We start from the raw sequence: 26,249 nt of genomic DNA, 5'->3' as shown, positions 1-26,249 counted from the left end.
CTCATATTTGGAGAGAAGGACGCCGCAGCCAATCCCCGCTCCCCCTGCTTTTAGGTCAAGTGATTTCTGAACTGCAGTGAGATGCTTTGAATTTGTCTCCTCGCAGCGCCCAGGCTGTAAGATGGCTGTCTGGAGCGGCGGCGGTGGCGGCAGGGCTGGCGGGAGGGACGGCGGCGAGGGGCAGTCCGTGGAGCGCCGCGCGCCGGGCGCTTGATCCGATGAAGCCCGGTTTGGGATTTATTCGGGAGCCGGCGACTCGCTTGGCTGCGTTACTGCCGGCACCGAGCGGGAGGAGGAGGAGGAGATGGGGAATTCGCTGGGCTGCGTTAAAGAGCAGAAGGAAAAAGCCGTGGGAAAGGCACCGCTGTCTCCCAAAAAAAGGGTCCGCTTCAAACGGAGGCGGAGAGGGAAGAGGAGAGCGATGCCGGAGGCAGCCCCGCAGGAGGAGCCCCAGGCGCTGGAGGTGGCTGAGGATGAGGAGGCGCCGAAGTCGAAGGCAGCCCCCCGGCAGGAGGGAGGAGAGGAGCCCCGCGGCGGGGACCCCGACCCGTCGGCGCTGCACCCCGGGATCATCGTGCAGGTGAAGGAGCGCTTCCAGGGGGAGGTGCAGAAAGCTCGCCTGGTGCTGGAGCCGCAGCGGCCGGGTGTGGCGGGAGCTTCCCGGGAGGAAGGCACCACTGTCATCGCCCGCCTGCTGGAGAACCCGGCCGAGAAGGACTGCGAGAAGGCGGTGAGCCGGCTGGTCGAGCTGCAGAGGAGCGGCACCGGGAGCTGCTGGGCTGTGCTGCTGCCCCTGCGCGGGGGGACCGATGGCCACACCGGGGGGCTCCTGTCCCCGGCCAGCGCCGTGTCCGGCGAGGAGGCAGCGAAAAGCCGGGAGCCGGGGGCCGGCAGCGCCCTGGATGCCTGGGGGAAAGGAGGCAGTGATGATCCCAGCTCCAACGCCGCATGGACCTGCTCCTCCGCTGCAGAGCCGGGCACTGTTTCGGAGCTGTCTACGCCGTCCCCCATGGTGGATCAGCTGGAAAACGCCAGCGTGGGGAGAACCTCAGGGTTGCCCTCGTCTCGGTCTGGGGAGGGAGATGGGCATGGACTGCCAGCTTCCCGCAGCCCGTCCTCCTTCAGCGCGGCCCGGAGCTCCTCGGGGTACGGCAGCGACCCGGCGCACCGGCCAGCCAAGGGCACAGGAGCTGGTGGGACCACGGTGTCACCCTCTGATGGTGGCCACAGGCTCGCTGCGGAGGGCTGGGATTGGAGGGGGAGCTCGGGGACAGCCGGAGCAATGGTCAGTGTCTGCGTGTGCCCTCACCCCCTTTTTGGAGTGGGGTGGGGGGATGTGGTTCAGTGGAGCCCAGATCCTGGCGGCCCCCAGGGATGGTCATCCCAGCAAGGGGCAACCTCGTGCTGAGCGCAGGCTGGTGCAGAAAGCTCCTGAAGCCTTTTCTCCTCCAGCATCTCCTCTGGGAAAGCATCCCTGTCCTGTCTTCTGCTCCTGGCACGGGCAGACTGAGAGCGGCCGTCACAGGAGCTGCTGGGTGCGGCTGGCAGTCACACAGGGTCTCAGTGCCATTGCTGTCACCAGTGACACACGTGCTGGGTCACTCAGGGCTGCTGGGTCAGGTGTGAGTTTGTGGTGTCCCCTTCCTGCTGCCTGTGCTCAGCTCCCAGGCGAGTGGCAGTGGGTGAAAGTGGAGACATGGGGGCTCTGCCTGCTCCAAGGGGTTCTCCAGGGGGAAGAGGAGGGATGATACTGTGTTTTGGAGCTTTGTTGCTATTTGGAGATCGCTCTTTTGGGAGTGACAGGGTAGGTAATGGTGCCCTTGGGTTTTGTCCAAGCTTTGCACACCCCAGGGCAAGATTCGAGGGGCTGTGGCCCCCAATACCTTTGCTGGGTTGGGACCAGTGTCACAGGCACTATTTGGCCTTCAGCATCCTGCCACCAGTTGCTTGATGCATGAGGCTGATGTTGGAAGGCTTTGGCCCCAGGTCCTGCGAGTTTCCGCTCTCTTTTCTCGCTGGTGCCTCCCTAAATCTTTGTCCTGTCACAGAGATGTGAAGAAAGGAGGGTGGAGCTGGTGCCGCATCCTGCACCTCTGTAGGCGCGTCTCTAGGAGGGTCTCCTGCAAGGATGCTCTCAGGGAAAAGGCCCAGTGGTTGGAGAACCCCAGTGCTGTGTCAGTGGTTAAAAATAAAGGATTTATCAGAACTGGGTGCTGCGAGGTGCTCCCCAATGGGCAACAATGCCTGGGTGGGGCACAGCCCATGGGGGGGTTCACAGAAGGGTTCATTCTGCTCTTAATTAAGAGCTGTCAGATAATTAATAAGGGGGTGCTGAGCAGATGGAGGTTTGTGGGTCTCTTCCTGCTCCCTGCAGACGTGGAGGGTCCCATCCTGCATCCTGCTGCTCACCCAGCTCATCGCCCTATCCATCCTGGCTGTGCCGCCAGGTGCTAGCTCCCGACATCCCTAAGGAAACCCAGCCCCGGGGCTGGAGGAGTTAAAGGCAGTGCCGGCAGTGTGGCAGCAGCTGACAAAGAGCAGTTTTATGTGTGATGAGCGTATCAGGCTCGGGAGAGGGAGGTGAGCTGCAGCATACCAATTACACCGGCAGCATCCGCCCCGCCGGCGGGAGAGACGGATAATCCTGCAGGTCCCCGTCTCCTGCCTGCAAAGGGGTGTCTGAGAGCTGGGACCTGTGCAATGCCAGCACCCAACTGGGTGTGTTTTGAGGAGGAATCAAGCAACTGGGTGTTTTCAGGGCGGCGGGTGGGGCTGGGTCGTGGCACACCTTCTCCCTGCAGTGCCGGGAGGAGGAATCCAGGGAGCAGCCAGCCTGCGTTGCCTTTCCACAGGCACCCCGGAAAATCTGAGCGGCTCACATCCTCCCCTTTGTCTGCCCCTTAATTAAGGGGAGGTAACTGTACTAATTGGGGAGCTGGAGGTGGGGGAGGGCGAGGGGGAAGCCGTGCCAATCAGAAATATGCTGGCATGTGGAGACACGTGCGTGGTGTCACGTGCCAGTCTGGGATTCGCAGCCGGTGCCGTGCGTCCGTCTGAGGGGTCCGTGACTGTCGGTCTCTTTTGTTGGGGAAGTGGGTCATGGCACCCCTGCCACCAGCAACCCCTGGCACCCACCTCTCCGGGCACAGCAAGGCAGAGGGGGGATGTGACAGCCTTGTCCCCATCCTTCCCTTTCCTGCTGGGATGCAGTTGGTGGCCCTGCTCCATAGCTGGAGATCGGGGAGAGATGTCCTCTCCAAGTGCTTCTTAAGTTGATATTTTTTAAACAGGATGATCCAGGTGTGCCCTGGAGCTCCAGGTGGAGCATCCCCTGCCCCACCTGCAGCCCCAGCAAGGGATGGTATCAGTGGTCCCTCCTTGGGTGCTCCCTTGCTGCCCACCCTGGGTGCTGTTGGATGGGAGCCCCAGGTGTCCAAGGGTGCTGGGGCTCCTTGTGGTGGGTGCTGGGCAGGAGGAGCAGATGTACAAGAGCATTGCTGTTGGCACAGCGTGTTTGGGACAGGAAGGGACCCGCCTGGGGCCTCCTTCTCCAGAACATCACGTTCCCAGTGAGGTGTGTCCTGAACCCTGGCTGGTGGGGATGGGGATGGTGCAGAGGAGTGGCTCCAGTGGTTGTAGGAAACAACTGGAGTCTGGTGGTGGCAGCTCCTGTCCCAACTGGGTTGGGCTGCACAGCCAAGCAACACCTCTTACCCCTGTGAAATGGGGTTGGTAAATGTCTGGCTTTGCTTCCCTCACCTGCCTGGATTTCCAGCCTGCCCAAACCACGCCACACCCCTGCACCCTCCTGCAGGTCCCGTGGTCCATTCCCAAATTTGCCACCCTTCTACCCCACAGTGACCAGGAGTTTCCTCCTGCCCTTCCTGGCAGCTGCCAGGTCTGGGGCAAGTTCACATGTGCCTGGTGGAGCCTTTCCTGCTCCTGCATCATCCCGTGGCTGTGCTGCTTCCTTTCAGATCTCCGACATCTACATCAGCGGGGAGCTGGGGGATATGTCAGCCAAGGAGAAGCTGCTTCTGTGGACACAAAAGGTGACAGCAGGTTACATTGGGGTGAAGTGCACCAACTTCTCTTCGTGCTGGAGCGATGGGAAGATGTTCAACGCGCTCATCCACAGATACAGGTAGGCAGGAAGGAGCAGTGGGGAGCGTCGTGTGGGTGGGAGGAGGGATGAGGATCTCCTGGGGGTCCCTGCAGGGAGCAATGTCATTTCACCTGGAATTATCTCCTCTACCAGGTAGCTGGAATTGCTTGGAATTACTTGGAATGAGCAACAAATACATCAGTTTGCAAGGAAAGAAACCTGTCTTAATGAGGTTGGGGAGAGAGGCAAAAAAAGAAAAGCTTTTAAACTCTTGAGTGCTGCGGTGGTTACATGTCAGTGCTGCCCTTTTGTTTTCCATGAACAGCAGCGCTTCCATCCCTGTTTTTATCCAAGGATCTCAGGGCTTTCCTGAGAGCTTTCCTTGAGGGACAGCAGAGCCCTTCACACCTTCTGCCTTGCTCAGCATGGGCAGTGAGTCAGAGCTGGGACCAGCAGGGCTGTTTTCTGCCCTGGCTGCTTGGTCAACAGGACCAAGAGGTTTTCCCTCACAGCCTGAACCTCCCCCTTCCCACAGGGAATGAGCAGGGGAGGTGCTGCAGCCCAGCTCCTCTCAGAGAGCCACCAACCTGGGACAAACCCTCGGAGCCACCCACGGCAGCGATGCCTGCCCAGGATGCTCTGCCCTGAGCACCTCGTGCTGTCTGCCAATGTTGTGACTCTGGTGCGTGTCTTGCAGGCCAGATCTGGTGGACATGGAGAGGGTGCAGATCCAGAGCAACCGGGAGAACCTGGAGCAGGCCTTCGAGATCGCCGAGCGCCTGGGGGTCACGCGGCTGCTGGACGCTGAAGGTGGGAGGCTGGGGGATGTGGCTGGTGCAGGGAAATGCTGGAAATTCCCACCCACTCCTGTTCCTCACTGCCTTTTCTGCTTCCCCCTTGTCAGATGTGGATGTCCCCTCTCCGGATGAGAAATCCGTGATAACTTACGTGTCTTCAATCTACGATGCCTTTCCCAAAGTCCCTGAGGGAGGAGAAGGGATCAGCGCTATTGTAAGTGTTGCTGTGGGTTTGGGAGGCTGGGAAAGCGGTTTGGGAGGCAGCTGGTTGGTGTGGGAAAGGCTTGGAGGTTCCCTGTAGCAAGTGCCCACGGAGACTTGCCCGCCAGCAGTGCTCTGCAAAGACGCTCTCACCCCACAGGAGGTGGATTCGAGGTGGCTGGAATACCAGACCCGCGTGGAGTCCCTCATCTCATGGATCAAGCAGCACACGATACTCATGTCAGACAAATCCTTCCCCCAGAACCCTGTAGAGCTAAAGGTGGGTCCTGGGCAAGGCCCATCCTCAGTGTCCTGTGTGCTCAGTGCCGAGGGAGGGGTGGTGGCATTCCCCAGGGTGGTTCCTGATGAGCCTCTCTCATCCCAGGCACTTTATAACCAGTACATACACTTCAAAGAAACCGAAATCCCAGCAAAGGAGCAGGAGAAAGGAAGGATAGAGGAGCTCTACAAACTATTAGAGGTAAGGATCATCTGCCTGGAGGCTTGTAGGTGGGAGTGTTGTGCTTTTAGCAAGACTTAAGTGTGCTCAGTTCGGGTTTGTTTTGGAATGGAGAAGTGGGAATAGCCCTCAGGGTTAATGATGTAGTGAGCAGCAAACTGTGGGAGCAGAAGCAGAGCTGGTGCCTTATAAGGCCCTTTCCTCGCTGTAATCCCTAACCAGCTCAAGGAAGAGGTGGGAAATGCCAATCTGTTGATGTTTTCCCCAGGTATGGATTGAATTTGGACGCATCAAGTTGCCCCAGGGCTACCACCCCAACGATGTGGAGGAGGAGTGGGGCAAGCTCATCATAGAGATGCTGGAGCGCGAGAAGCTGCTGCGGCCGGCGGTGGAGAGGTTGGTGCTGTGGCTGTGGAAGGGATGTCTCCTGCTTCCCTGCCCAGAGGGACCTCCCAAGCCTCTGTCTCATCTTCCTCTGTCATTCCAGGCTGGAATTGCTGCTACAAATCGCTAACAAAATCCAGAATGGTGCTCTGAGCTGTGAAGAAAAACTCACTCTGGCGAAGAACACACTACAGGCTGTGAGTGGGGGTGGTGTTTCCCCTCCTAATTTTATTTGCTTCTTTGTTTTCCTGCTCTTCTTTTGTACCTTTCTCTTCCCCTCCCTTCTGCCTGGGGTGGTGGATTTCCTTAGGTAATGTTCCTTTCTCTTCTGCCCTTTAACCTGTCCAAGAGGGGCTAAAGTGGGGATGGTGGGTACCTGGTGAACTGTGGTTGTTGTGGAGGATTTGGGGGTCAGAGTGGCCAGGGAATGATCTTGCCTTCTGGGGATGGAACTGTTGAGGCTGAACATCTGCAGAGGTGCTGGTGTGGAGGAGAACAGCACTTCTGGGAAAACATGTCGTATAATGAAGCTTAAAACCCCCAAAATGTGTTTTATTTGCCTAAAGGACTGGCAGGAAGGACCCTGGGTAGGGAGGAGGTTTCTGAAGAGGGCTTTTTTGTTCTGGGAGAAAGAGATGTTGGTTGAAAGGGTTGGGAGCTAAAAATGGTGATCCCATCTATCCCTAGAAACTTTCAGTTCATCTGCAGCAGTTTTTTAAGGGGGTGTCCTGGGTGGGGTGTGAGGGATGAATTCACGTTCTGCTCAAGTTAATGCTGTGGATCAGAAGGTTTTTTCAGTCTCAAGGCTGATGCTGGGCTGCTGTTGTGTTCTCCCTGGTTCTTCTGGGCTGAGGGGACCCAGCCCTCAGTGTCCTCTGTCCTGGTGCAGGATGCTGCTCACCTGGAGTCAGGCCAGCCGGTGCAGTACGAATCCGACGTGGTCGTGTACCTGCAGGAGTGCGAGGGGCTCATCCGCCAGCTCCAGGTGGATGTGCAGATCCTTCGGGATGAGAACTACTACCAGCTGGAGGAGCTGGTGTTCAGGTGAGAGGGACTGTGTCTGAGATGCAGAAACGTAGTCAGGGGCTGCCTGGGGCTCCTCTGCTCTGTTCTGGGGAGGGAGGAAGCGTGTGTGTGTGTCTCATTCCCCATTCCTTGCCTGCTCCCCCAGGATCATGAGGCTGCAAGATGAGCTGGTGACACTGAGGTTGGAATGCACCAACCTGTACAGGAAAGGCCACTTCTCCACCCTGGAGCTGGTGCCCCCGTCCACACTGAGCACCACACACTTGAAGGGCGAGTCCCTGACGAAGGGGCTCCACACCTCCTCGGCCTCCTGGTTCAGGAAGCCCATGACCAGGGCAGAGCTGGTGGCCATCTCCTCGTCTGAAGATGAAGGCAGCCTGCGGTTCGTGTACGAGCTGCTGGCCTGGGTGGAGGAGATGCAGGTGAGTGCTGGGCCAGATCTCCTGCCTCTGCTCACGCTGATGTGGGAAGGCAGGAAGCTGCTCTGGGTGGTTTTCCTGCCTTTATTTATGGATGATTGCTTTGGTGGCTCAGCGTTTCTGGAGAGCTCTTTCATCTTGAGATGGGTTTTCTCTCTTGTGGTCCTGCTGATCAGCAGGTACCAGGGGAGCCTTTCAAAGCTGGAAGCAAATCTGTATTGATGCAGTCAGTTGGTCTTATGTGGGCAAGTGGTCTTGTGTAGGCAGTCTCAAAAGTCATTCAGTGTTGGAGCACTGGCTTAGGATCTTCTGCCAGGACTGGGTGGTGTTTGTTCCCTCTGAAGTGACTTGGGAGGTTTCCTTGCCCTCGTGTCCTTTTGGGATGAGCTCCTGCAGATGAGGAATGCTGACTTGAGCCTCTTGGCCTGTTTCAGATGAGACTGGAGCGGGCAGAGTGGGGGACCGACCTTCCAAGTGTGGAATCCCAGCTGGAGACCCAGCGGCACATCCACACCAGCGTGGAGGACCTGGGCTCCAGCGTAAAGGAGGCCAGGATGTACGAGGTATGGCAGGGGCTGGGTGACACAGTGCATGGCATGACATGTGCAGGGGGGTGAGGGCATCAGGGTCAGCTCTGCTGGGTGAAGGTGCCTGGGACAGAGATGTTTTTTAAGGGTGGAGCTTCTGAATTGACGCAGTGCAAGAGGCTGCTGCCCTGAGCCAGCCTCTCCACCTCTTCTTCCTCACACAGAGCTGGGGGAGAAAGATGTAGGGATGGGGTTTCAAGTGATGCCATCCTGTGTTGGGTAACAGGAGCATTTTTTGTCCTTCAGGGTAAAATGTCTCCGAATTTCCGCGCGAGCTACACGGAGACGCTTGGCAAGCTGGAGACGCAGTACTGCAAGCTGATGGTGAGTGGGCTTCTAGAACTACCCCAGCTGGGCTTCATCCTTGCTGTCCTGCTCCTGAGCATCCCTGTTCCAAGACTGGGGAGGGGGGAAGACACCCATTGCCTTCAGAGCAGGGAAGGGGAATGATCCTTCCTTGTGTCCAGGAAACCTCGAGCTTCCGACTGAGGCACCTCCAGAGCCTGCACGGGTTTGTGTCTCGGGCCACGGCCGAGCTGATCTGGCTGAACGAGAAGGAGGAGGAGGAACTGGCCTATGACTGGAGCGACAACAACCCCAACATTGCAGCCAAGAAGAACTACTTCTCAGTGAGTGGGATGGTGGGATGGGCGGGGGTGATCTCCTGGTTGTGCTGCTGCTGCTGCTGCTTTATCCACTGTGGGACCTTCAGCTCCCAACAGACCTGAATTCCCCAGGGGCTGGATGCTCCCTCCCAAGTCGCTGAGCTTGTAGCTCCTGAGTGGAGCTGATAAAAGTTCTCCCCAGAGCAGAAAGTGCAAAAAAAAGCGTGTGTTCAATTGAATTTCAATCAAAAAGGCATCAAAAGATGTATTTTTAGCACTGTTTGGAATTGAAGGCACATTTAACTAGTGGAGGGGAAGTAAAGTCTGAGCTAAAGAGGAAAATTGATTCCTCTTTAAAGCAGTATAAATAAATTCCCATCTTTCCACAATCACACTGTCTGGAGCTGAAGAGGTCCCCGGGCAGGTTTCCAGTATCTGTGTTACATCTGCCCTGTGTGTTTGGCACACGGGACGCATTCCCGATGGGAACGGACCACGGTGCTCCCACAAGCTGTGCTGGAATCCCTGGGATACTCTGGTATTCCCTGCAGCTCTTCCACGCTGTGTTGGTTTGGACACGTGGTCTGAGTGAGGTTAACCCCCCATAGGTGAGATTTGGACTTTGCTTGTGTCCTTCATGCAGGAGCTGATGGCGGAGCTGGAAGAGAAGCAGGACATCTTCCGCTCCCTCCAAGACACGGCCGAGCTGCTGTCCCTGGAGAACCACCCAGCCAAGCAAACCGTAGAGGTGAGCGGGCACCTGGAAGGACTGGGAGATTCCTGAGAACCAGCTGGCAGCATCATCTGGGATTGGGAGACTTGCTGTCCCACCCCACAGTGCCTGATAAAGTGTTTTGGGGCGGCAGAACATCAGTGCAGTGATAGAGCTGTTTTATTTTGGGAAGTGCAATGAGAAGCTCGAGGCCGTTCCCAAATAATCCCCACCTCGAGTTAAGACACAAAAATGCTTGCACAGAGTATGAGCCTTTCCTGCAGCGAGGTGATACAGACAATGGCCTTGGCTGCCCTGGAGTCATTCAGGCTTCCAGGGATACTGTGGTGGTCAAGCAAAGGGCTGCAGGGACTTTTTTCTCTCAGGGGTTTCTCTCTGGGTTGGCAGAAAGCAAACCCGTGCATCCCACAGCCCCTGGAGTCGTGTACCTGCGGGTGTGTGGGACACCGAGATGTTGGTGGTCCAGGGTCTGCCATCTCCTGCTCTTCCTGCCTGTGTCCAAACCCTCCTTGCTCATTTATGCCCCTCCTGCCCGTGTCCTTCCCGTGACCCTCCTGGCTGTCAGTGCTCCTCATCCATCGCTGTTTTCCGCGTGTTTCCCAGGCGTACAGCGCGGCCGTGCAGACTCAGTGGCAGTGGATCAAGCAGCTCTGCCTGTGCGTGGAGCAGCACGTGAAGGAGAACGCTGCCTATTTTCAGGTATTTGGGAGGGGCAGCCCAGATTCCCATGGTCACCCTCCGCTGAATCCCACTGCGTGAGCTTCCTGTCCTGCTGTTCTCTCTGGGGGAGAGGGAAGGAGGATTTGGGGTGCTCAGGGTTTCTCCTGGATATCTCTTAGCTGCCCTCTGGGGGTAAAAGGATCAGCTTCCCTGTGGTGCAGGTGTCTGTGACCCTTTTGCCTTCGCAGTTCTTCAGCGACGCCCGGGAGTCGGAGACGTACCTGCGGAACCTGCAGGACTCCATCAAAAGGAAGTATTCTTGCGACCATAACACGAGCCTGACGCGGCTGGAGGACCTGCTGCAGGACTCCATGGTGGGTTCTCCGGCATCCCACCACCCTGGGATGACTTCTGGTCCAGCAGCACTCTGTTTGGGGCACCTCTTGCTTCCCAGGGAAAGCTGGGCTCTCTCTTCCCACGGTTTGATGTAACGTGGTTTGTTTTTTTCCACCTCGATCAGCGTTCTGCTCTTCCTTGGAGCGGCAGCACGTGTTTGTATGTGGCTGTGGGGTGCAGCTGTGGGTGACCCCAGCTGTGTGGTGGCTGGATCTTGGTCACTACCATGTAGAGGCACCATCCAGCCTCTCCGTGCCCTCAGGGTGCAGAGCAGGTTCCCTGTGCTGCCTGTGCGAGCTCACGGCCTGACCTCTGAGCCGGTTCTGCCCCATCCTTGCCCATCGTGCCACCCTGGTTGAGTTCTGCTGACAAAGCCTGCAGGATTCTCCTGGTTCTGCTTTGGAGCTGGTGGGATGTGGAGGAATGCCTGCTCTTTATCCAGCCCAAATCCCACGTTAATCCATCGCGCTGTTGGGGGGGAGAGCCAGGGCAGCCCGGCTGTGCCAGGGCTTGATCTCTGAACACGTGGCCTGACTTAGCTCTGGCACAGCAGAGAGCAGAGGCCAGGCCATTGCTCTGTCATCTTCTTGTCTGAATTGGCCTGAAAAAAACGACCTAAAAACAAACCTCGAGGAGCAAAGCAATCAGCTGGCGTTTGAAACCAGGGTCAGGGGAGGATTTGGGCTGTGGGTTAAATGCTGAGCTGCTGGTGGAAGGGCCAGGAGGTGACATGTGTGTGGTGTGGAGGCAGGAATCACTTGGACTTTGCTCTTAGTGCGCACCAGTGATCCCCAGTGTGTCTCCAGTGACACTGGGATGCCATTACTGGGTGTTTGTGATGGGACCATCAGCATTGTCCTCTTTCCTGGAGGCCTGGGGGCTCCCCCATTCTCTCTGTCATGATCTCAGGGTTGTCCTGGTCTGTCCTCCAGCACTGCCAGAACATGGAGCAGCCAGCATGGCTCCTGGGGTGTGTGTCTGGGAGCCCTGAAACACCAGGAGTCTGGGCAGGTGCTGTCTGGGGTGGGAGAGGCTGTTCTGGGCAGCCGGAGAATGGCCATGATCTCAGGACTGGGGCAGCTGCCCTGAGCTCAGCTTTATTACTCTTTCTTACCTAATAAGTTAAAGTTGTATTTCTTCCAATCATGCTCCCTGGGACAGGCACAGGTAGTTTATTTAATCATTTATTCTTTTCTTTTTCTTTTTTTTTCTTTTTTTTTTCTTTTATTTTAACCATTAAATTATCCTCCACTGTCGTCAGCACACTAACCAACCCCAGAGTACCGAGCATGAGGGAGGACATTTTCTGGGATCCTTTCTAAACCTTCGCAGGCAGAGCGGGCTGAGCTGTCACTAATCACATGAGCTGCCGGTGCCGTGATCCGCACACGTCTCCGCCGCCGCTGGAGGCTGTTCCAGGGGAGCTTTGCCACCAATCCCCTGGGTTTTCCCATCACCAAACCCAGCAGGGATTTGTAGGAATCAGTTACACAGCGTTTTCCTCCCACCGGCGGATTTCTCCCCAGACCCAGAGGCCTGTGCGGTCACTCCACCACTCCAGCCCCTTCTCCCGAGATGTTTTATCCGTGTAATTCATCGTATCCCATTCCAGCCATTGGTTTCAACATGCCCTCACCCTTTGCTTTAGAGAAGGGAGCATGCTTCTGTGGTCTCTCCTCCAGACAACTAAATGTCTCCGGCTTTGGGCTGGAGCTTGTCCTGCTCTCGGCCCCTCACACCTCCTGGGACTTTAATTTTGGTGTATGTTGTGTTCTCTGTTTTCGCCCTTTTGAAAGAAAACATTTTCTTGTCCAAGCAGCCAAAGAGCCAGAGGTGTGCATGTGGCTTTGCAGGGCAGTGGGAGTAGTAGTGGAGAGGTCCCCACCCCGTTCTTCCTTCCATCCCATCTGACCCCTCTTCCCATCCCTTCAGGGCATCAGGATCCTCCTGATGTTTGTTCAGCCCTTTCAGGCCAGCGCTGGGGTGGGGGGTCCTGAATTGCCTGGGAGAGAGAGACCTCCCCTCCTCAGCCTCCAACAACCTGTCCATCGTCCTTCTTTCTGCCAGGATGAGAAGGAGCAGCTCATTCAGTCCAAGAGCTCTGTCGCCAGCCTGGTGGGACGATCCAAAACCATCGTCCAGCTCCGGCCCCGGAACCCGGAGCACGTTGTGAAGAGCACGATCCCCATCAAGGCTGTCTGTGACTACCGGCAGATCGAGGTGAGGGCTCAGAGGGTGTCAGCAGAACTTGCAAAGGGAAGGCAGGGATGAGGCAGGGGAGTGACACCAGTGACGGTTTAGAATGAGCTCCACAGTGTCTTGTCAATGGGAAGCAGGAACAGAGTGGGAAGACAGAAGGAGGGAAATAGCACTGCTGTTTTTCCTGGAGCAGATTTCCATGTCTCAGATTTATTCTGGGCAGGAGCTGAAGTCCTTTCCCCCCAAGGAGGATGGGCTTCATCAGCCTCAGCCAAACAAGCACGTGGGTGGCAGCCAGCTCCGTTTAACTTCCTTGTCCCTTCCTCTCCAGGCACGAGTGTGCTGCGCTGCTTGGCACTATTCCAGGCTTTTGCTTGATTAAAATATATCAATCTGTGTATTTTTGGGAGCTGGCTCACCCCCAGGAGGGAGGGTGGCAGCGGGGGCAGGCGTGTGTGGCTCTGCTGCTGGTTTCTGATGGGCTGGTGGTGTCGGTGCTGCCGCAGATCACGATCTGCAGGAACGACGAGTGTGTCCTGGAGGACAATTCCCAGAGGACCAAGTGGAAGGTGATCAGCCCCACAGGGAACGAGGCCATGGTGCCTTCTGTCTGCTTCCTGATCCCCCCACCCAACAAAGAGGCCATCGAGATGGCCAGCAGGTACTTTGGTGGTCTCCGCCACGGCGGAATCACGGAGATGGGATGGTGGCATGGGAGGGGACGGATTTGGGGTGGGAATGGGAAAGAAGCTGGAGTGGAGGAACAGGAGTGGGTGGCACAGTGGCACAGCTGATTTGTGGCAAGGAATGGAATCTCTCGTGGTTCTAGAGCTGCAAATTCCCCAGCGCTGCTATAGCAGCTTGCAAAAGAGAAAATGACAATTCAGGAGGAAGGATCCCCCCAGGGATCTCTGGCACTGACCAGCAGGAGCATCACTCCCGGTGTGCTGCCAGACTGGGATCACTGCACTGACGGGCTGGAGGATTAACGGGGTCAGGGAAGATCCAGGGCTGACGGATCTGCTCCTTCCCCTTACAGGGTAGAACAGTTGTACCAGAAAGTGATGGCTCTCTGGCACCAGCTGCACATGAACACAAAGAGCCTCATCTCCTGGAATTACCTGCGGAAGGACATAGCCCTGGTGCAAAGCTTCAGCATGGAAAAGGTAAGGAGGAACTTCCGTGCTCGGCTCTGGGGTTGTGTTGCTCCTGTCTGGGCTCCTTCGTGTGGCAGAGGAGAGGGGGAAGACCAGAGTGTAAGGCTGGAGAAATCAAGGGTTTTTTACACCTTGAGCAGTGGGAAAACCTGAACTTGGGGGTGCTGTGCAAAAGGATTGCAGTTTTTCCCAGCAAGAAGAGCATCAGGAGTTTGCTGCTGAGCTGAATAAAAGATGACAGATTGTGGATTGAGGGTTTCATTGGGCAGTGAGTGCAGCTGTGAGGAGGCATGAGGCTGATGTCGAGGGTTTGCCTTTTCTGCTCTGGAAATACTCCCTTGGCAAATGAAGGTGGTTCAGGTGGGGAGGGTGGCTGCAGGTGATGTGTGCAGGAAGTTGTTCCTGACGTTTGGATGTGCTGCTTTTCCACTCACAGCTCAGATCCTTGGCTCAAGGGGAGTGCCAGCAAGCCCTGAAGAGCCTCCAGGCACACTACGAGGATTTCCTGCAGGACAGCCGGGACTCGGAGCTCTTCTCGGTGTCGGACCGGCTGCGCCTGGAGGAGGAAGTGGAGTCTTCCAAGGAACACATCCGGCAGCTGCTGGAGTCCATGGAGAACGGTGAGCTTCAAAGGGCTGATGGTTTAACCAGGAGCTGTGGGAACTCATAAACAAAGGATTTATAGGATGGCTCCATGTTCTTCTTTTCCCGAGCTAACTGGCTGATGGTGTGAGCAGCTGCTCTACTTATTTCTCCATCCATCCATCCAAGTGTTTGTCCCTTGTCCAGCAATATTCCTGCAGAGAAGTCTTGGCTTTGCAGCTTCAGCTTAACTACTGAGTCCTCTTAGCCTAATGTTGTTGGTGATGGGTTTAGTCATCAGGATGCATTCCGAGCAAGGGCTTCTTCCTGAGTTTAGTTATACATGGTGGTGGCACTTGTGACACCGTGAGTCCCCATTAGGACTGAGGACTCCAGCTTTGTCACATGAGTTTCCCTGTGGCTGGACTCGTTCTCAGATGTATTTGAATGAGATGATTTAATTGACTTGTTTTCCATCTTGAGCAGAGATCCCGGTGTCAGTGCGATGCTGTGCTCAGCTCCGAGGCTTCCGGCAGGCCCCGCTTGGGACAGATAACAGGCCGGGGGTGTTTGAGCTGCTGTTTTGTTTGCCTCTGACTTGCAGAAGACAAGGATGAGACCGTTGCCAGGACGTACCTCTCCGAGCTCAAGAATATCCGCCTGCGCCTGGAGGAGTGTGAGCAGAGGCTCGTGAGCCGAATCCAGTCCCCGAGCAGCGCCCGAGCAGATGGCGACACGATCCAGGAAAACACCATCCGCATTGCAGAGCAGGAGGTCAGGCCTGCAGCTGGGAGACGGGCAGGGGAGGGAGCTGGTGGACACTGGTCCAAAAATAGCTGTAGCTTCTCTGGAGTGAACGTGTGGGTGATGGGTGCGTGAACGTGCGGGGTTCGAGGGGATCTTGCTGCACAGAAGGCAGCAGGAAACCTCAGCGGGTGGGCTGCCTGCTTCATTTCCTACCACCTCCTTTGCCAAGGGCAATCCTGCTTTTCCTCTGTCTGTTTGGGCTCTCCTTTCACGTCCTCTCCCTCCCTCCCTCCCTCCCTCAGCGCATGCAGGAGGATCTGCAGCGGCTGCAGTCGGACCTGCAGTTTGTGTCCGAGAGATGCTACAGCTTCCTCGACAGGGCACCCACGGGGCCCAGCACCCCCCACCTGCGTGCAGAACTGGACTTGGTGGTGAACAAGATGGACCAGACACATGGGCTGTCTTCCATCTACCTGGAAAAGTGAGTCAGGACGTTCTTCTGTTCCCAAATACCTTTTTGAACCTGCCCAATTCACTAGAGACCCTTCTTCTGTCCCTCCAAGACACTTTGCGCTGGACTGTAACCAGGCTCCATCCCTCTGTGGCAGACAGTGCCAAACAGTCTCACGGTCAAGATCTCTGCCAAATTTTGGGTGTCATTGTGCTGCCTCTGCTTGATTTGCCAGGTTGAAGACGGTTGACATTATTATCCGGAACACCCAAGGAGCAGAATCCCTGGTGAAAGGGTACGAGGTGAAGCTGAGCCAGGAGGAGGCAGTTCCTGCTGACCTGGCGGCCATTCAGTCTCACAGGGCAGCGTTACAGGTTGGTGCTCTTGGTTTGTCAAGCAGGGTCCTTCCCTTTCTCTGCTGAATTTAGGCTGTGTGATGTTTTTTCTTGCCTCGATGTAGCTGGGAGGATTTTGTGCTGCTTATATGATCCCTTATTGTTTTGTAAAGGTAAAGAAACTGCTGTGACTTTCTCGTAGGGCACATGCTGGCCCCTTGAGCGTCTTGGCAGCTCCATGTCCTGTTGCTGTAGCACAGGGCCTGAACCAATCTGACTTGGGAACATGGTCCCCTTTGTTTTACACTTCCTATAACCTCCCAGTTCTTTGCACGTTAAGAAGAGTGGGAAAATAAACCCATGAACCCCTTCTCAGGCTTCTCAGCCCCCAGCAGGAGGACATCTCTGACCTAATGTCCCTTCTGCTTTCGGTGGTGAACCGGGGCTGTCTCTTGCTGGTTTTGCAGCAATGGCTCGGGGAAGTGAAGGACAAGGGCTCCGTCTTCTCCACGCTGGAGGAGGAGATGGCGAAGGCGAAGGCAGTGGGAGAGCAGCTGTACCGGCTGAGGCAGGAGCGCAACATCGACCTGGAGCGCTACCAGGAGAAGGGGAGCCAGCTGTGGGATCGCTGGCAGCGAGTCTGCGCCCAGATTGAGACCCGGTGAGGAACCTCCTGCCTCCCCCCTCGGATTTACTTTCATGTAATGGGATATCCCTGGCATTTCACCTTCCTCTTACTTGTCGTGGTTCTCCTCTCAGCCACACGGAGCTGGAGAGCATCCAGGAGGTGCTGAGTGATTACCGGCAGTGCCACAGTGCCCTGATCCATTGGATCGAGGAGATCACGGTCCAGCAGGAGCTGATGAAGCCCGGGCAGGCGGAGGACAGCCGGGTGCTGTCGGAGCAGCTCAGCCAGCAAACGGTGAGGAAGGACCTCGTGATGTCTCAGCACGGCTGCTGCCCTGACAGTGTCACTTCTTTTCATCTGTGAGCTTGAAAATATGAAACACAGCAGGGAAGAGGCTGCAGGCGTGAGCTGGGTGTCTGGGAAGTGGAGAAGCTCAGCTCGAGGTGAAGATGAGGTCTTGCATGAAAAAATTGAAGAACACGAAGATTTACCCAAAAGGGGGAGGGATGGGAACCAGAATTCAGCTCACCCTGCCATGGCAGCTGTCATAGAATCACAGAATGGTTTGGGAAGGGATCTCAAAGACTGTCTAGTTCCAACCACTTTCCATGGGCAGGGACACCTTCCACTAGACCAGGTTGCTCCAGCCTGGCCTTGAACACTTCCAGGGATAGGGCAGCCACAGCTTCTCTGGGCAACGACTCAGACAACTTGTCCTGACAACCCCTTTTTGTTTTGAATTTTATTGAAGGCTTTGGCTGCAGAAATTGAGAAGAATCAAGCCAAGCTGGACCAGTGTCAGAAGTTCTCCCAGCAATACTCGGCCGCCGTCAAGGTACAGTTCCCCTCCTGCACCCGGGTAGGACTGGCTGGGCAGAAAGGGCCGTGGCACAGTTTGTGTCTCTCACGCTCCACATCTTCCCGCCCCTGGCTGTGTTTTCAGGACTATGAGCTGCAGCTGATGACGTACAGGGCCTTCGTGGAGTCGCAGCAGAAGTCTCCCATGAAGCGCCGGCGCATGCTCTCGTCCTCGGATGCCATCACACAGGAGGTAGGAGCACAGCCACCCACCCAACCTCAGCAGGGAGAAACTGTGTGTGTGTTGGGGGGGTCCTTCGACGCCGAGCAAACCTACGAGCAGTCCCTGTGAAATGAGCTCCTTCTGCTGAACTCTCTTGTGTAAACAAAGTTTCCACCCTCGCTGTTTTTTCCAATAGCCACAGGGGATGGCTTAGTGCTCTAAGCACCAGGTATGACATACGTAGACTCCTGGGAACCCCTGGGAACCCCTGGGTCAAATCCAGCGGGGTCGGCTCAGCCCTTCAGCCTTGTGAGGTAAATAACCAGAGCACCATGCAGCGTTACTGTGTGTGGATCTTGGGGATGAGACCTTTAGGGCCCCGAGGTCCTGTCTGCTCTGTGTGGATATTAAAGATCCCGGTAGCCCTCTGTCAGAGTTGAGCATCCGCCCCAGTGTCCGTGGCCGGAGTCTCCCCTCGCTCCAGTGTCTTGCAGCATGGCATGTGTGGCCACAACCCTCCCCCATCAGACTTGCTGCATTCCATCGATGCCATTCTGGGTCTGCCAGGTGCCTGGGGGGTTCCCAAGCGAGAGGTGCCGCATCCATGTCACGTAACCCTGAAGTCCATCGTTCCGGATCCGCCGGCGGGACTGATGCACCCCCCTTTTCCCCCCCACTCTCTCCCTTGGCAGTTCATGGATTTGCGGACTCGCTACACGGCCCTGGTGACGCTGACCACGCAGCACGTGAAGTACATCAGCGATGCGCTGCGGCGGCTGGAGGAGGAGGAGGTGAGGGTGTGGAGCGGAGCTGAGCTCTGTCCTGAGCGTGCAGGATCGTTCCCTCCACCCCTGAGGACGCTGCTCCCTGTTGAGGTTACGCCTCTCCCTCTCTGGGAGATCCCCTTTGACGTGGTTGTCTTCCTCCCTCCTTGTTTTGTAGAAAGTGGTGGAGGAGGAAAAGCAGGAGCATGTGGACAAGGTGAAGGAACTCCTGGGCTGGGCCCTGGGCTTGAAGCAGAGTGTGCAAGGCAGGATGGCTGCTGCTGGGAGCAGAGAGCTGGGTGACATCGAGAAATCCATCTCAGAGCAGCAGGTAAAGCACAAGTGACCATCAGATGCTGAGGTTTAACTTCTGCTCTTTTCCCACAGCTGGATTAAGCTTCTTTCCCTCTACTTTTTTTCCAGGCCCTGAACGAGGAGCTGACTGCAAAGAAGGAGCAGGTCTCTGAGGCCATCAAAACTTCCCAAATCTTCCTGGCAAAACACAGCCACAAGTGAGTGTGACCCAAGGAGGGGACAGGCACAGAGAGCAGAGGGGTGGGAGTTGAGATTCCTTAGAGGTGGCACTGATGGGCTGGTGCTTCTGGGGTCCAGTGACTGACTCCAGTTGAAAACAATGATGAGCTGCATGTAACAGTTGTCTTCTTTCTTATCTGCAATGAAAATTATGAAAAGTGCAACCCATTTATGCTGTGGAGCAATATTAATCCTCTTTAGTAGTGATCCAGCCCTGTATATTTTGGGATTTGATCACTACAATGCAGGTCACTACCTCTGCTCAGTTATCCCTACAGGTTTTAGCTGGGCTGGGAAGGAGTAGGACTGTGGGAAGAGGGGACTCATGGTGGATTTGGCCTTTTCCTTCACCAGAAGAATGTGGTAATTCTTTGGAGGTGGTTTGTGCAGTATCCTGAGAGGTTTCCCCTTCTCCTTTCAGGCTTTCCCAAGCAGAAAAGGAACAGATTTCTTCTCAGATTGGTGCCCTGAAGGAGACCTACCAGGGGCTCTGCAACAATTCCTCGGAGCAGCTCCAGCAGCTCCAGAGCCAGCTGGCTCAGGAGACAGAGCACAAGGTACTGCTCCCATTTCGGTGCCGTGGCTGCACGGACACAGTTCACTCCTCAGGGGGTGCAAAAGGTTTCACTTTGTTGTGTGTCTCATGGCCACTGGCCACTCACAGCCCATCATCTCTCTTACTTGCACGTGGTTGCCCTCCCTTCTCTTCCATCCATGGTCACCCAGAGCATCCAGGCTGCTGGTCCCTGGAGGCCAAGCAGGAGCTGTTTTCCTGCTGCCTTCCAGGTCAGTGGGAGAGTTGTCCCTTGGTTTTCTTCAGAGCTCTGCCCTCTGTGCGAGGGTTGGCTCGTTCATGCTTGCTGAGCAGGGATGTAGATGGAATTCTGTCCTGGTAATGGTCCCCTTAGGAAATCTGTGAGGAAAATCCCAGAGGAATGTCCTTTCAGGGCTTTAACCTCAGAGGGCTCCATCTCACAGGCTGCCTGCCAGCAGGGTATGCAGGAAGGTGGGATTCGTGTGGCCTCATGGATCTCAGGCTCTGGCAAAGGGTTTGTCTCAGCAGTGGCTGAACCAAGTTGCTCTTCCCAGTGGAAGGCCACTGCATTGTCCAGCCCCTCAGCTGAGCTGGGAGACCTTCCCAACCCATTCCCTGTTCACACCCACCAGCGCTCCCGTCAGTCCCCGTCCTTGTTCCGCTGGGTAGGGAGGGCTGGAAGCGCATCCCTGTTGCCTCTGTTACGAGCTGTCATTCACAGATATCCGTGTGCGTGCTCTCTAAGTGTATATACATGTGTCGATGGATATATTTGTGTGTTTGCTTGCTGGCTCCCTGTACCCTGAAGCAACGGCCCGCTCGGATCTGGCTGCATGACGCAGGTTTTGGCCGCCGGGTCCGTGAGTGAAGCCCTGTTCGAGCTGCCCATGGGGAGAGGGCGTCAGGGCTGCCTGTTTGAGATCTACCTTCCCAGCTTTCACCTAAGTATATAGTGTTTTACTCCAAACTGGACTTTACAGCACATTCCAGGTGTCTCAGTGCTTTTATTGCAAACCCTTTAGCCCTGGTGCTGGCAGCAGAAGGGTGAGCGAGTCGGCTCGTTATTCACTGCTAAGCCATCACAGATTTGGTGCAGCCTGCCCGTGGAAAGGATGCTTTTTCCTTTCCCTTTTCTCCTGCCTCTTGGGCAGGAAAATTATTTTAGAGCAAAAGCCTCCTCCAGGGTTTGTCGGGCTGTTTTGGTACAGCATGAGGCTGCTTTGGGGCTGGAACAGTTTTCACTCACGCTCTCGATAAAGCCCAGGAAAGGAAACAAGAGATGGCAGTGGGGCTTCACCTTAGTTCCCCGTCTAGAAAACGATCCCTGCGGCTCTCGTGCGGAGCCGTTGCTTCACTGTAGAGGGAGCATGAAGAACTCTTTAACATTTGCTTGCTGGAAACATCCAACTGTCAGAAAGAAGTTATGAAAGGCCAAAAATGCCGAGCAGAACGCGCTAAATTGAGCATGATGTGTCCCTGTACAGTTTGTGTTTCATGTCAACTGTTTTTTGAGATTAACTGACATCCTTGCTTACAAGTTTAACTAACCCTCCGGGATTTAAACAAACAAAACACACAAAGGGAAAGAGGAAGACCTGTGTGTGGGGTTCTTTTTGCAAACAAAACAGTCGCATGCTGGACGCTAACACCAAGCTTTACACTGTGTGTGATACGGCTGAACTGCTCCATAAGGCTCTGTCTTTAACTGCTCAAGGCACACCCTGCAACTCGGTAAGTAAAAGCCTTTTACTCCCCTCCCTCCCATCCATCTCCTTTTTTATCTTTCTCTTTTTTCCCCTCCTTCCCTCTTCTCTGTCTTTCCACGGCTTGTTCATCTCTGAATATGCATGTCAGGGTCTGGCGATGGTGATGGAGAGCTTAGGTTGTCCCAGAAGGTTCCCCCTCTCCCCACAGCAGGGTTTTGGGATGGAAAGGAATTAATTTCGTAATCCTGATTCCCTCCTCACTATCCCCACAAAAATCTTTTAGTGCTTGGGTCAACTTTATGCCCAACCAGTGGGACCAGGAGAAACCCAAATGTCCAAAGAGCATTTGGATGAAGATACTCTTCATCATCTAAATTATTACCCTCCCTGTGGGGACAGCAGCAAGAAAAGGCCCTCCAGAACACCACAGCAGATGGCGTGTTCCCAGTCTGTCATTGTTTCCCTGCTGGGACCTTCAGCTTTTTCCATTTTTCCTTTGGCCCTGTCTGAGGAGCAGCTTCGAGGTGCTGGAGTGGGCAGAGCAGGTGCCATGGTTGTGCTCAGGGAGCTACCCTGCCACATGGCTGGGAGCTGCTCCATGGCCTGTGGTGCTCCCTGGCCATCCTGGCACTTGAGATTTGCTTGGGAAGTGCAGGATTGAGAGCATGGCAGGAATCAGCGTGTAGGCTGTGCTGGGAGAGGTTCTTACTCACCCCAAAGTGGACAACTTTGGGGGTTTTTCTTCCCTATGAGCGAACAGTGGTATTTGTGTTGTCTTTACCTTTTAGAAACTGGAGTTGTTGAAGGGCTTTATTGTGCTTGTTGGTCTCCTTCCTTTTTTTTTCCATGGAGCCTTGGGAGCACTTGTTGGTTTTGGCGCTTGCCGCTTCGCTGTGCTACTGGTGGTGGATATTGGAAGCATCTCGGTGCTGCCCTGGTGATGGACTAGATGAGCATTAAAACTTGCTGGCCATGTGCAAGCTGGCAAATGCACCAATTTTTGTGCTATGGTGGCTTTGGAGTTGCATTTCAAACACTTTGGGACTCACTTTCTAGCCTGTTTAGGGATTTTAAGCTTTATTTTATTTATTTATTATTTTTTGGAAACTGAGGCCTCCCTAGAACTCATGCAATGAGTTCTGGAAATGCTCGATTTTGATTTAATTCCTTTCCTTCTCTTTCTGTTCTAGGGCACCGAAGCAGTGGCAGGAGTGATCGATCTTGGCACAGTAGAAATATTCCCTGTCTTTGGTGCTATGCAGAGAGGTCTGATAGATCAGGACACGGGCCTCGTCCTCCTGGAGGCCCAGGTTATCACATCTGACTTAGTTGTTCCAGAGACCAACGAGAAACTCTCCTTGGAGAAAGGTCTGGCAAGGCACATCATCGATGTCAGGACATTCCAGGTGCTGCAGGAACTGAAGGATGCTCTCCACCAGGTGGAAGAAGTCAGACGTGAAGGGAGGCAGCTGCTACCCGTCGTCGCTGCGATGGAAGAGGGGAGGATCAGTGAGAGCATGGGACTAAAGATTCTCGAGGCTGAGCTCGTCACTGGGGGCTTTAAATTCCATCAGGGCAGGATCAGCATGGAGGCAGCGGTGCAGGAAAGGCTCCTCACCCCCCAGCTTTATTCCAGACTTCTGTCTCACCTGGAAGGCGGCAAGGATTTGATTGACCCCAACACTGCTGAGAAAATCAGTCTGGCAGAGCTCATGGACCGGTGCATCGTCCACCAAGAGACTGGGCTGAGGCTGCTCCCAGTGAAGCAGCTGGCGGGGGGATGGTGAGCTTGAAATCAGGCAGGGAGGTCAGCATCTTCCGGGCAGTCCAGGAAGGGCTGATAGACCAGCAGGTGACAGCCAGGTTGCTGGAAGCCCAGCTCTTTGCTGGTGGCATCGTTGACCCCAGGACGGGGCACAGGCTGACTGTGGATGAGGCTGTGAGACACAATCTAATCGACCAGGATTTGGCTTGCACGCTTCTCATCCGGCAGCTTCAGACGGGTGGGATCATCGACCCCGTCACGGGAGAGAGGCTGACCATTGATGAAGCTGTGAGGAAGGACTTGGTAGCGCCAAGGGTTGCACTGGTGGTCCTGGAATCCCTGCGGTCCTTCAAGGGGCTCCTGTGGCCAGAGATGGGGGAGATCATCTCGGTTGCAGATGCTTTGGAGCAAGGAATCCTGTCCACGGAGCTGGTTCACAGGATTCTCAGCACCAGGCAAATCATAAAGGGTGTTTTTATACCAGAAACCACTGAGGTGTTGTCCTGGCAGAGAGCAGTTGAACAGGGCATCTTGGAGAGAGATGTGGTGAAGAAGCTGAAGTCAACAGTCATACCTGATGTCATGGCCAGCGTGCAGCTCGCTGGCTCTCCAAGCAGGAGCAGGCATGGCCAGAGCTCTCCTGGAAGGAGTCCCACAGGTCAGGAAGAGCCCAGTGACCCCCTGCTAAGGAGTGACGATGAAAGGCTGATGTTCCACTTGATGACCCACAGCTACATTAACATCCACGATGGCCAGAAGCTGCTACTGGTGGATGGAGAGCTGAACAATCTCACTAAAGCTCTTATCCAAACCCAGGAAAATGGATCCTGTGCACAGAGTTTGGAAGACAGTGGAAGTTTTGAGGAGACAGAGGCAAAGGCAGCTCTTGAAAGTGAGCCCTGCAATGGTTTGGCTTTGCAGCAGCTTGAGCTTCAGTTTGCTCCCTCAAAAGAAGAAAGTGAAAAGATCCAACCACCCAGAACTGCTTTGGAGAATGGGGAGGTGGTGATGGGGCCTGAAAGTCTCCTCATGGAGGATGCAGAAGATGTTCTGCATGTGGAAGAGCAAGAGCAGATTTATACTGAACAGGTGACCATCAAGAGTGAACCTGATGCTGAATTGGGAAGAGAGCAGGTCATTTCTACAAGCAAGGACAAGCATCAGGTAAAATTATTGATGCCAGAACCTCCCAGTGACCTTGACAGTGGTTTCAGAGAAACAGAGGAAGTGATGATTGAGGCAGAAGAAGAGTCCAAGCTGACTCCAGTAGATGGAGTGGAAGGTACTGAAGATCGGAAGAGGTCCTTGGAAAGTGGGTCAGTGGTTGTGAAAAGTGAGATCTGCATAAGAATGGGTGTTTCAGAAAGTAGAGACAGACTGAAAACAGTGGCAGAGAGGTCTCAGAGTGTGGAGGAACCTGAACTGGAGGCCGAAGATGTAAGAGAGGTTTATTTACTGAAGGAAAAGGCAGTTGAAAATGGTGTGCTGGGAGGAGAGGAGGTTGTGCTCCCTGAAACCGGGGAGACAGCACGAACAGAGGGGCACAGCGAAGACATGGAAAGTGTGTTGGAAGTGGCAGAAGGAGAGGGGGAAGAAGTATTAGGTGACAAAGGTGTTGATGAAACATCCCTGCCAGGCCCTGAGGAGCAGGAAGCAGGGGACACTTTGGAAATGCTCTTAGCACAGCTCCAAAGTGGAGGCATAATCCACGAGCAGACAGGCAAGACGCTGCTTCTGAACGAGGCGGTGGCCTGCGGGGTGGTGTCCAGCCACACGGCCGTGAAGCTGATGGAGAGAATGAAGATGTTCACTGGCTTCTTTGACCCTCAGACGTGCGAGTCCTTAACCACTGAGGACGTCATTGAAGAAGGTCTGATGGATGAGAAGCTTCTCCAGAAGGTTCTCGCGTCCGACAGAGCCATAAGTGGCATTCTTGACCCGGGCAATAACTTCGTCTACTCCGTCAAGGATGCCGCTGCCGTTGGCCTTCTGGACAAGGAAACAGCCATGAGGATCTTGGAAGGGCAAGTGGTTACTGGAGGGATTGTGGACTTGAAACGTGGCAAAAAAGTGTCGGTCACTTTGGCTTCGAATCTGGGTCTCATAGAGCCAACAAGTCAGAATGAGCTGGTCAAGCTGGAGAAGGCTTCCAAGGGGAAAGGCACTGATGAGGCAACCAGACAGAGGCTCATGAGTTTGCAGGCTGAGACCAGTGGAATTGTGGATCCTAAAACTAAGCAGCCTTTGACCGTTGCAGAGTCTGTTGAAAAAGGGCTCCTGGAAAAGGAAAAAGCTCTTCAGCTCTTGACCAAGCAGGTTGCTGATGGAGGAATCATCCACCACGTGTCTGGAATGAGGCTTTCGGTGGACAGCGCGATGGAACATGGTTTGATTGATCAAGATTTATGTAACGAGCTCAGGAAGGCTGAAGGTGTGTGCCTGCAGGACTATGTCCATCCAATTACAAAGGAGAAACTACCCTTGCCCCAGGCAGTGTCGTTAGGGCTCATTAGTCCGGAATTCCAGAGGAAAGTGCAAGAAATCCAGGCTGGGAGCGGAAGTGTTTTCGATCCAGCTTCTGGGCAGAGACTGGCACTGTGTCAAGCAGTGCAGGAGGGCTTGCTGCCCCAGCAGGCGATGGAGAAGGTCCTGTCATCTTCAGAAATGAAAGAGGGAATTGTAGATCCCGAGACCTGCATGATCGTTCCCTACTCGGAGTTCGTGAAGAAGTGTAAAATTGACATCGAGTCTGGCCAGAGGTACCTGGAGGTCCATCCCTTCCGAGCCCTCAAGGATGAGGTGATGGGGACCAAGCTGACATGTGCTGAGGCCGTGAGGCAGGGGAAGGTGGACCCTCTGCCTGCCCTGAGGCTGCTGCAGGCACAGGCAGACACTGGGGGGGTGGTGGAGGGCACTGTCAGCAAGAGGCTGTCCCTGAGAGCTGCCGTGGAGCGAGGGCTGCTGGACGAGGGCATGGCCAAAGTCATTGCCACCAACCAGCTGAGGACTGGGGGAATTGTTGATGCCAGCGGTGGGAAAAGGTTGACCGTAAAGGAAGCTGTTGAAAAAGGACTGATTAGCCCAAAGTTGGCTGCCTGGTCTTCAGGATGCACGGGTACCCGAAGATAAAGATGGTTCTGAGGTCTGCAGGGCGGAAAAACCCCGACTTTCCCAGGAAAAAAAGGAAGACATCATCCTCTCTACCAGATCTGCCAAGAAGTTTGATGTTGCTGAGCACAAAGCTCAACCTGAAGCCCCGAGCTATGACACAGCTGGAGCTGCAGCCACTGCCACCAAGACATCCCCCGTAACACAGACAGAAGGGAAGTTAAAACCTCAGGAAGCTTCCAAGGATGGTGTTCATCCCCAAGATGAACATCACCATCATCCCCAAGCAAAGGCTGAGGTGACTCCAGAACACCCCTCAGTTTTAGGTGCAGCATCTTTCCCTG

The 26,249-nt window shown here is 55.0% G+C and overlaps 2 protein-coding genes across 2 annotated transcripts in view; both read left to right on the top strand.

Annotated features, from left to right (window-relative positions):
• Window positions 1-217: 217 nt before the first annotated feature.
• The window catches only part of LOC126645704 (microtubule-actin cross-linking factor 1-like), a 97,778-nt gene continuing 71,746 nt past the window's right edge, over window positions 218-26,249 (top strand). Inside the window, 31 exon segments of the mRNA XM_050326418.1 lie at window positions 218-1,285; window positions 3,978-4,144; window positions 4,803-4,915; window positions 5,010-5,116; window positions 5,264-5,383; window positions 5,489-5,584; window positions 5,832-5,959; window positions 6,051-6,144; window positions 6,837-6,991; window positions 7,119-7,395; window positions 7,827-7,955; window positions 8,226-8,303; window positions 8,447-8,608; window positions 9,228-9,332; window positions 9,921-10,016; window positions 10,226-10,351; window positions 12,441-12,593; window positions 13,079-13,233; window positions 13,612-13,738; window positions 14,166-14,349; window positions 14,916-15,085; window positions 15,361-15,539; window positions 15,745-15,883; window positions 16,312-16,505; window positions 16,604-16,766; window positions 17,224-17,307; window positions 17,416-17,523; window positions 18,186-18,284; window positions 18,436-18,588; window positions 18,681-18,769; window positions 19,213-19,348. Coding sequence (XP_050182375.1) covers window positions 305-1,285; window positions 3,978-4,144; window positions 4,803-4,915; window positions 5,010-5,116; window positions 5,264-5,383; window positions 5,489-5,584; window positions 5,832-5,959; window positions 6,051-6,144; window positions 6,837-6,991; window positions 7,119-7,395; window positions 7,827-7,955; window positions 8,226-8,303; window positions 8,447-8,608; window positions 9,228-9,332; window positions 9,921-10,016; window positions 10,226-10,351; window positions 12,441-12,593; window positions 13,079-13,233; window positions 13,612-13,738; window positions 14,166-14,349; window positions 14,916-15,085; window positions 15,361-15,539; window positions 15,745-15,883; window positions 16,312-16,505; window positions 16,604-16,766; window positions 17,224-17,307; window positions 17,416-17,523; window positions 18,186-18,284; window positions 18,436-18,588; window positions 18,681-18,769; window positions 19,213-19,348 — 5,067 coding nt within the window. The 5' untranslated portion in view covers window positions 218-304.
• LOC126645705 (microtubule-actin cross-linking factor 1, isoforms 1/2/3/4/5-like) lies at window positions 22,683-26,057 on the top strand. The gene has a single exon (XM_050326419.1). It carries the CDS (start codon window positions 22,813-22,815, stop codon window positions 25,924-25,926), a length of 3,114 nt encoding a protein of 1,037 aa, XP_050182376.1. The 5' UTR covers window positions 22,683-22,812; the 3' UTR covers window positions 25,927-26,057.

This window comes from Myiozetetes cayanensis, unplaced genomic scaffold (genome assembly GCF_022539395.1).
Source record: "Myiozetetes cayanensis isolate MyiCay16 unplaced genomic scaffold, myiCay2020 scf31, whole genome shotgun sequence".
In the NCBI taxonomy this organism is placed as follows: Eukaryota; Metazoa; Chordata; class Aves; order Passeriformes; family Tyrannidae; genus Myiozetetes; species Myiozetetes cayanensis.
Note: the sequence above shows the minus strand (reverse complement) of the source record. Positions and strands in the feature narration are given on the sequence as shown.

Excerpts from the sequence above, each read along its gene's own strand:
- LOC126645705 (XM_050326419.1), top strand. The coding sequence starts at position 22,813 with ATGGTGAGCTTGAAATCAGGCAGGGAGGTCAGCATCTTCCGGGCAGTC.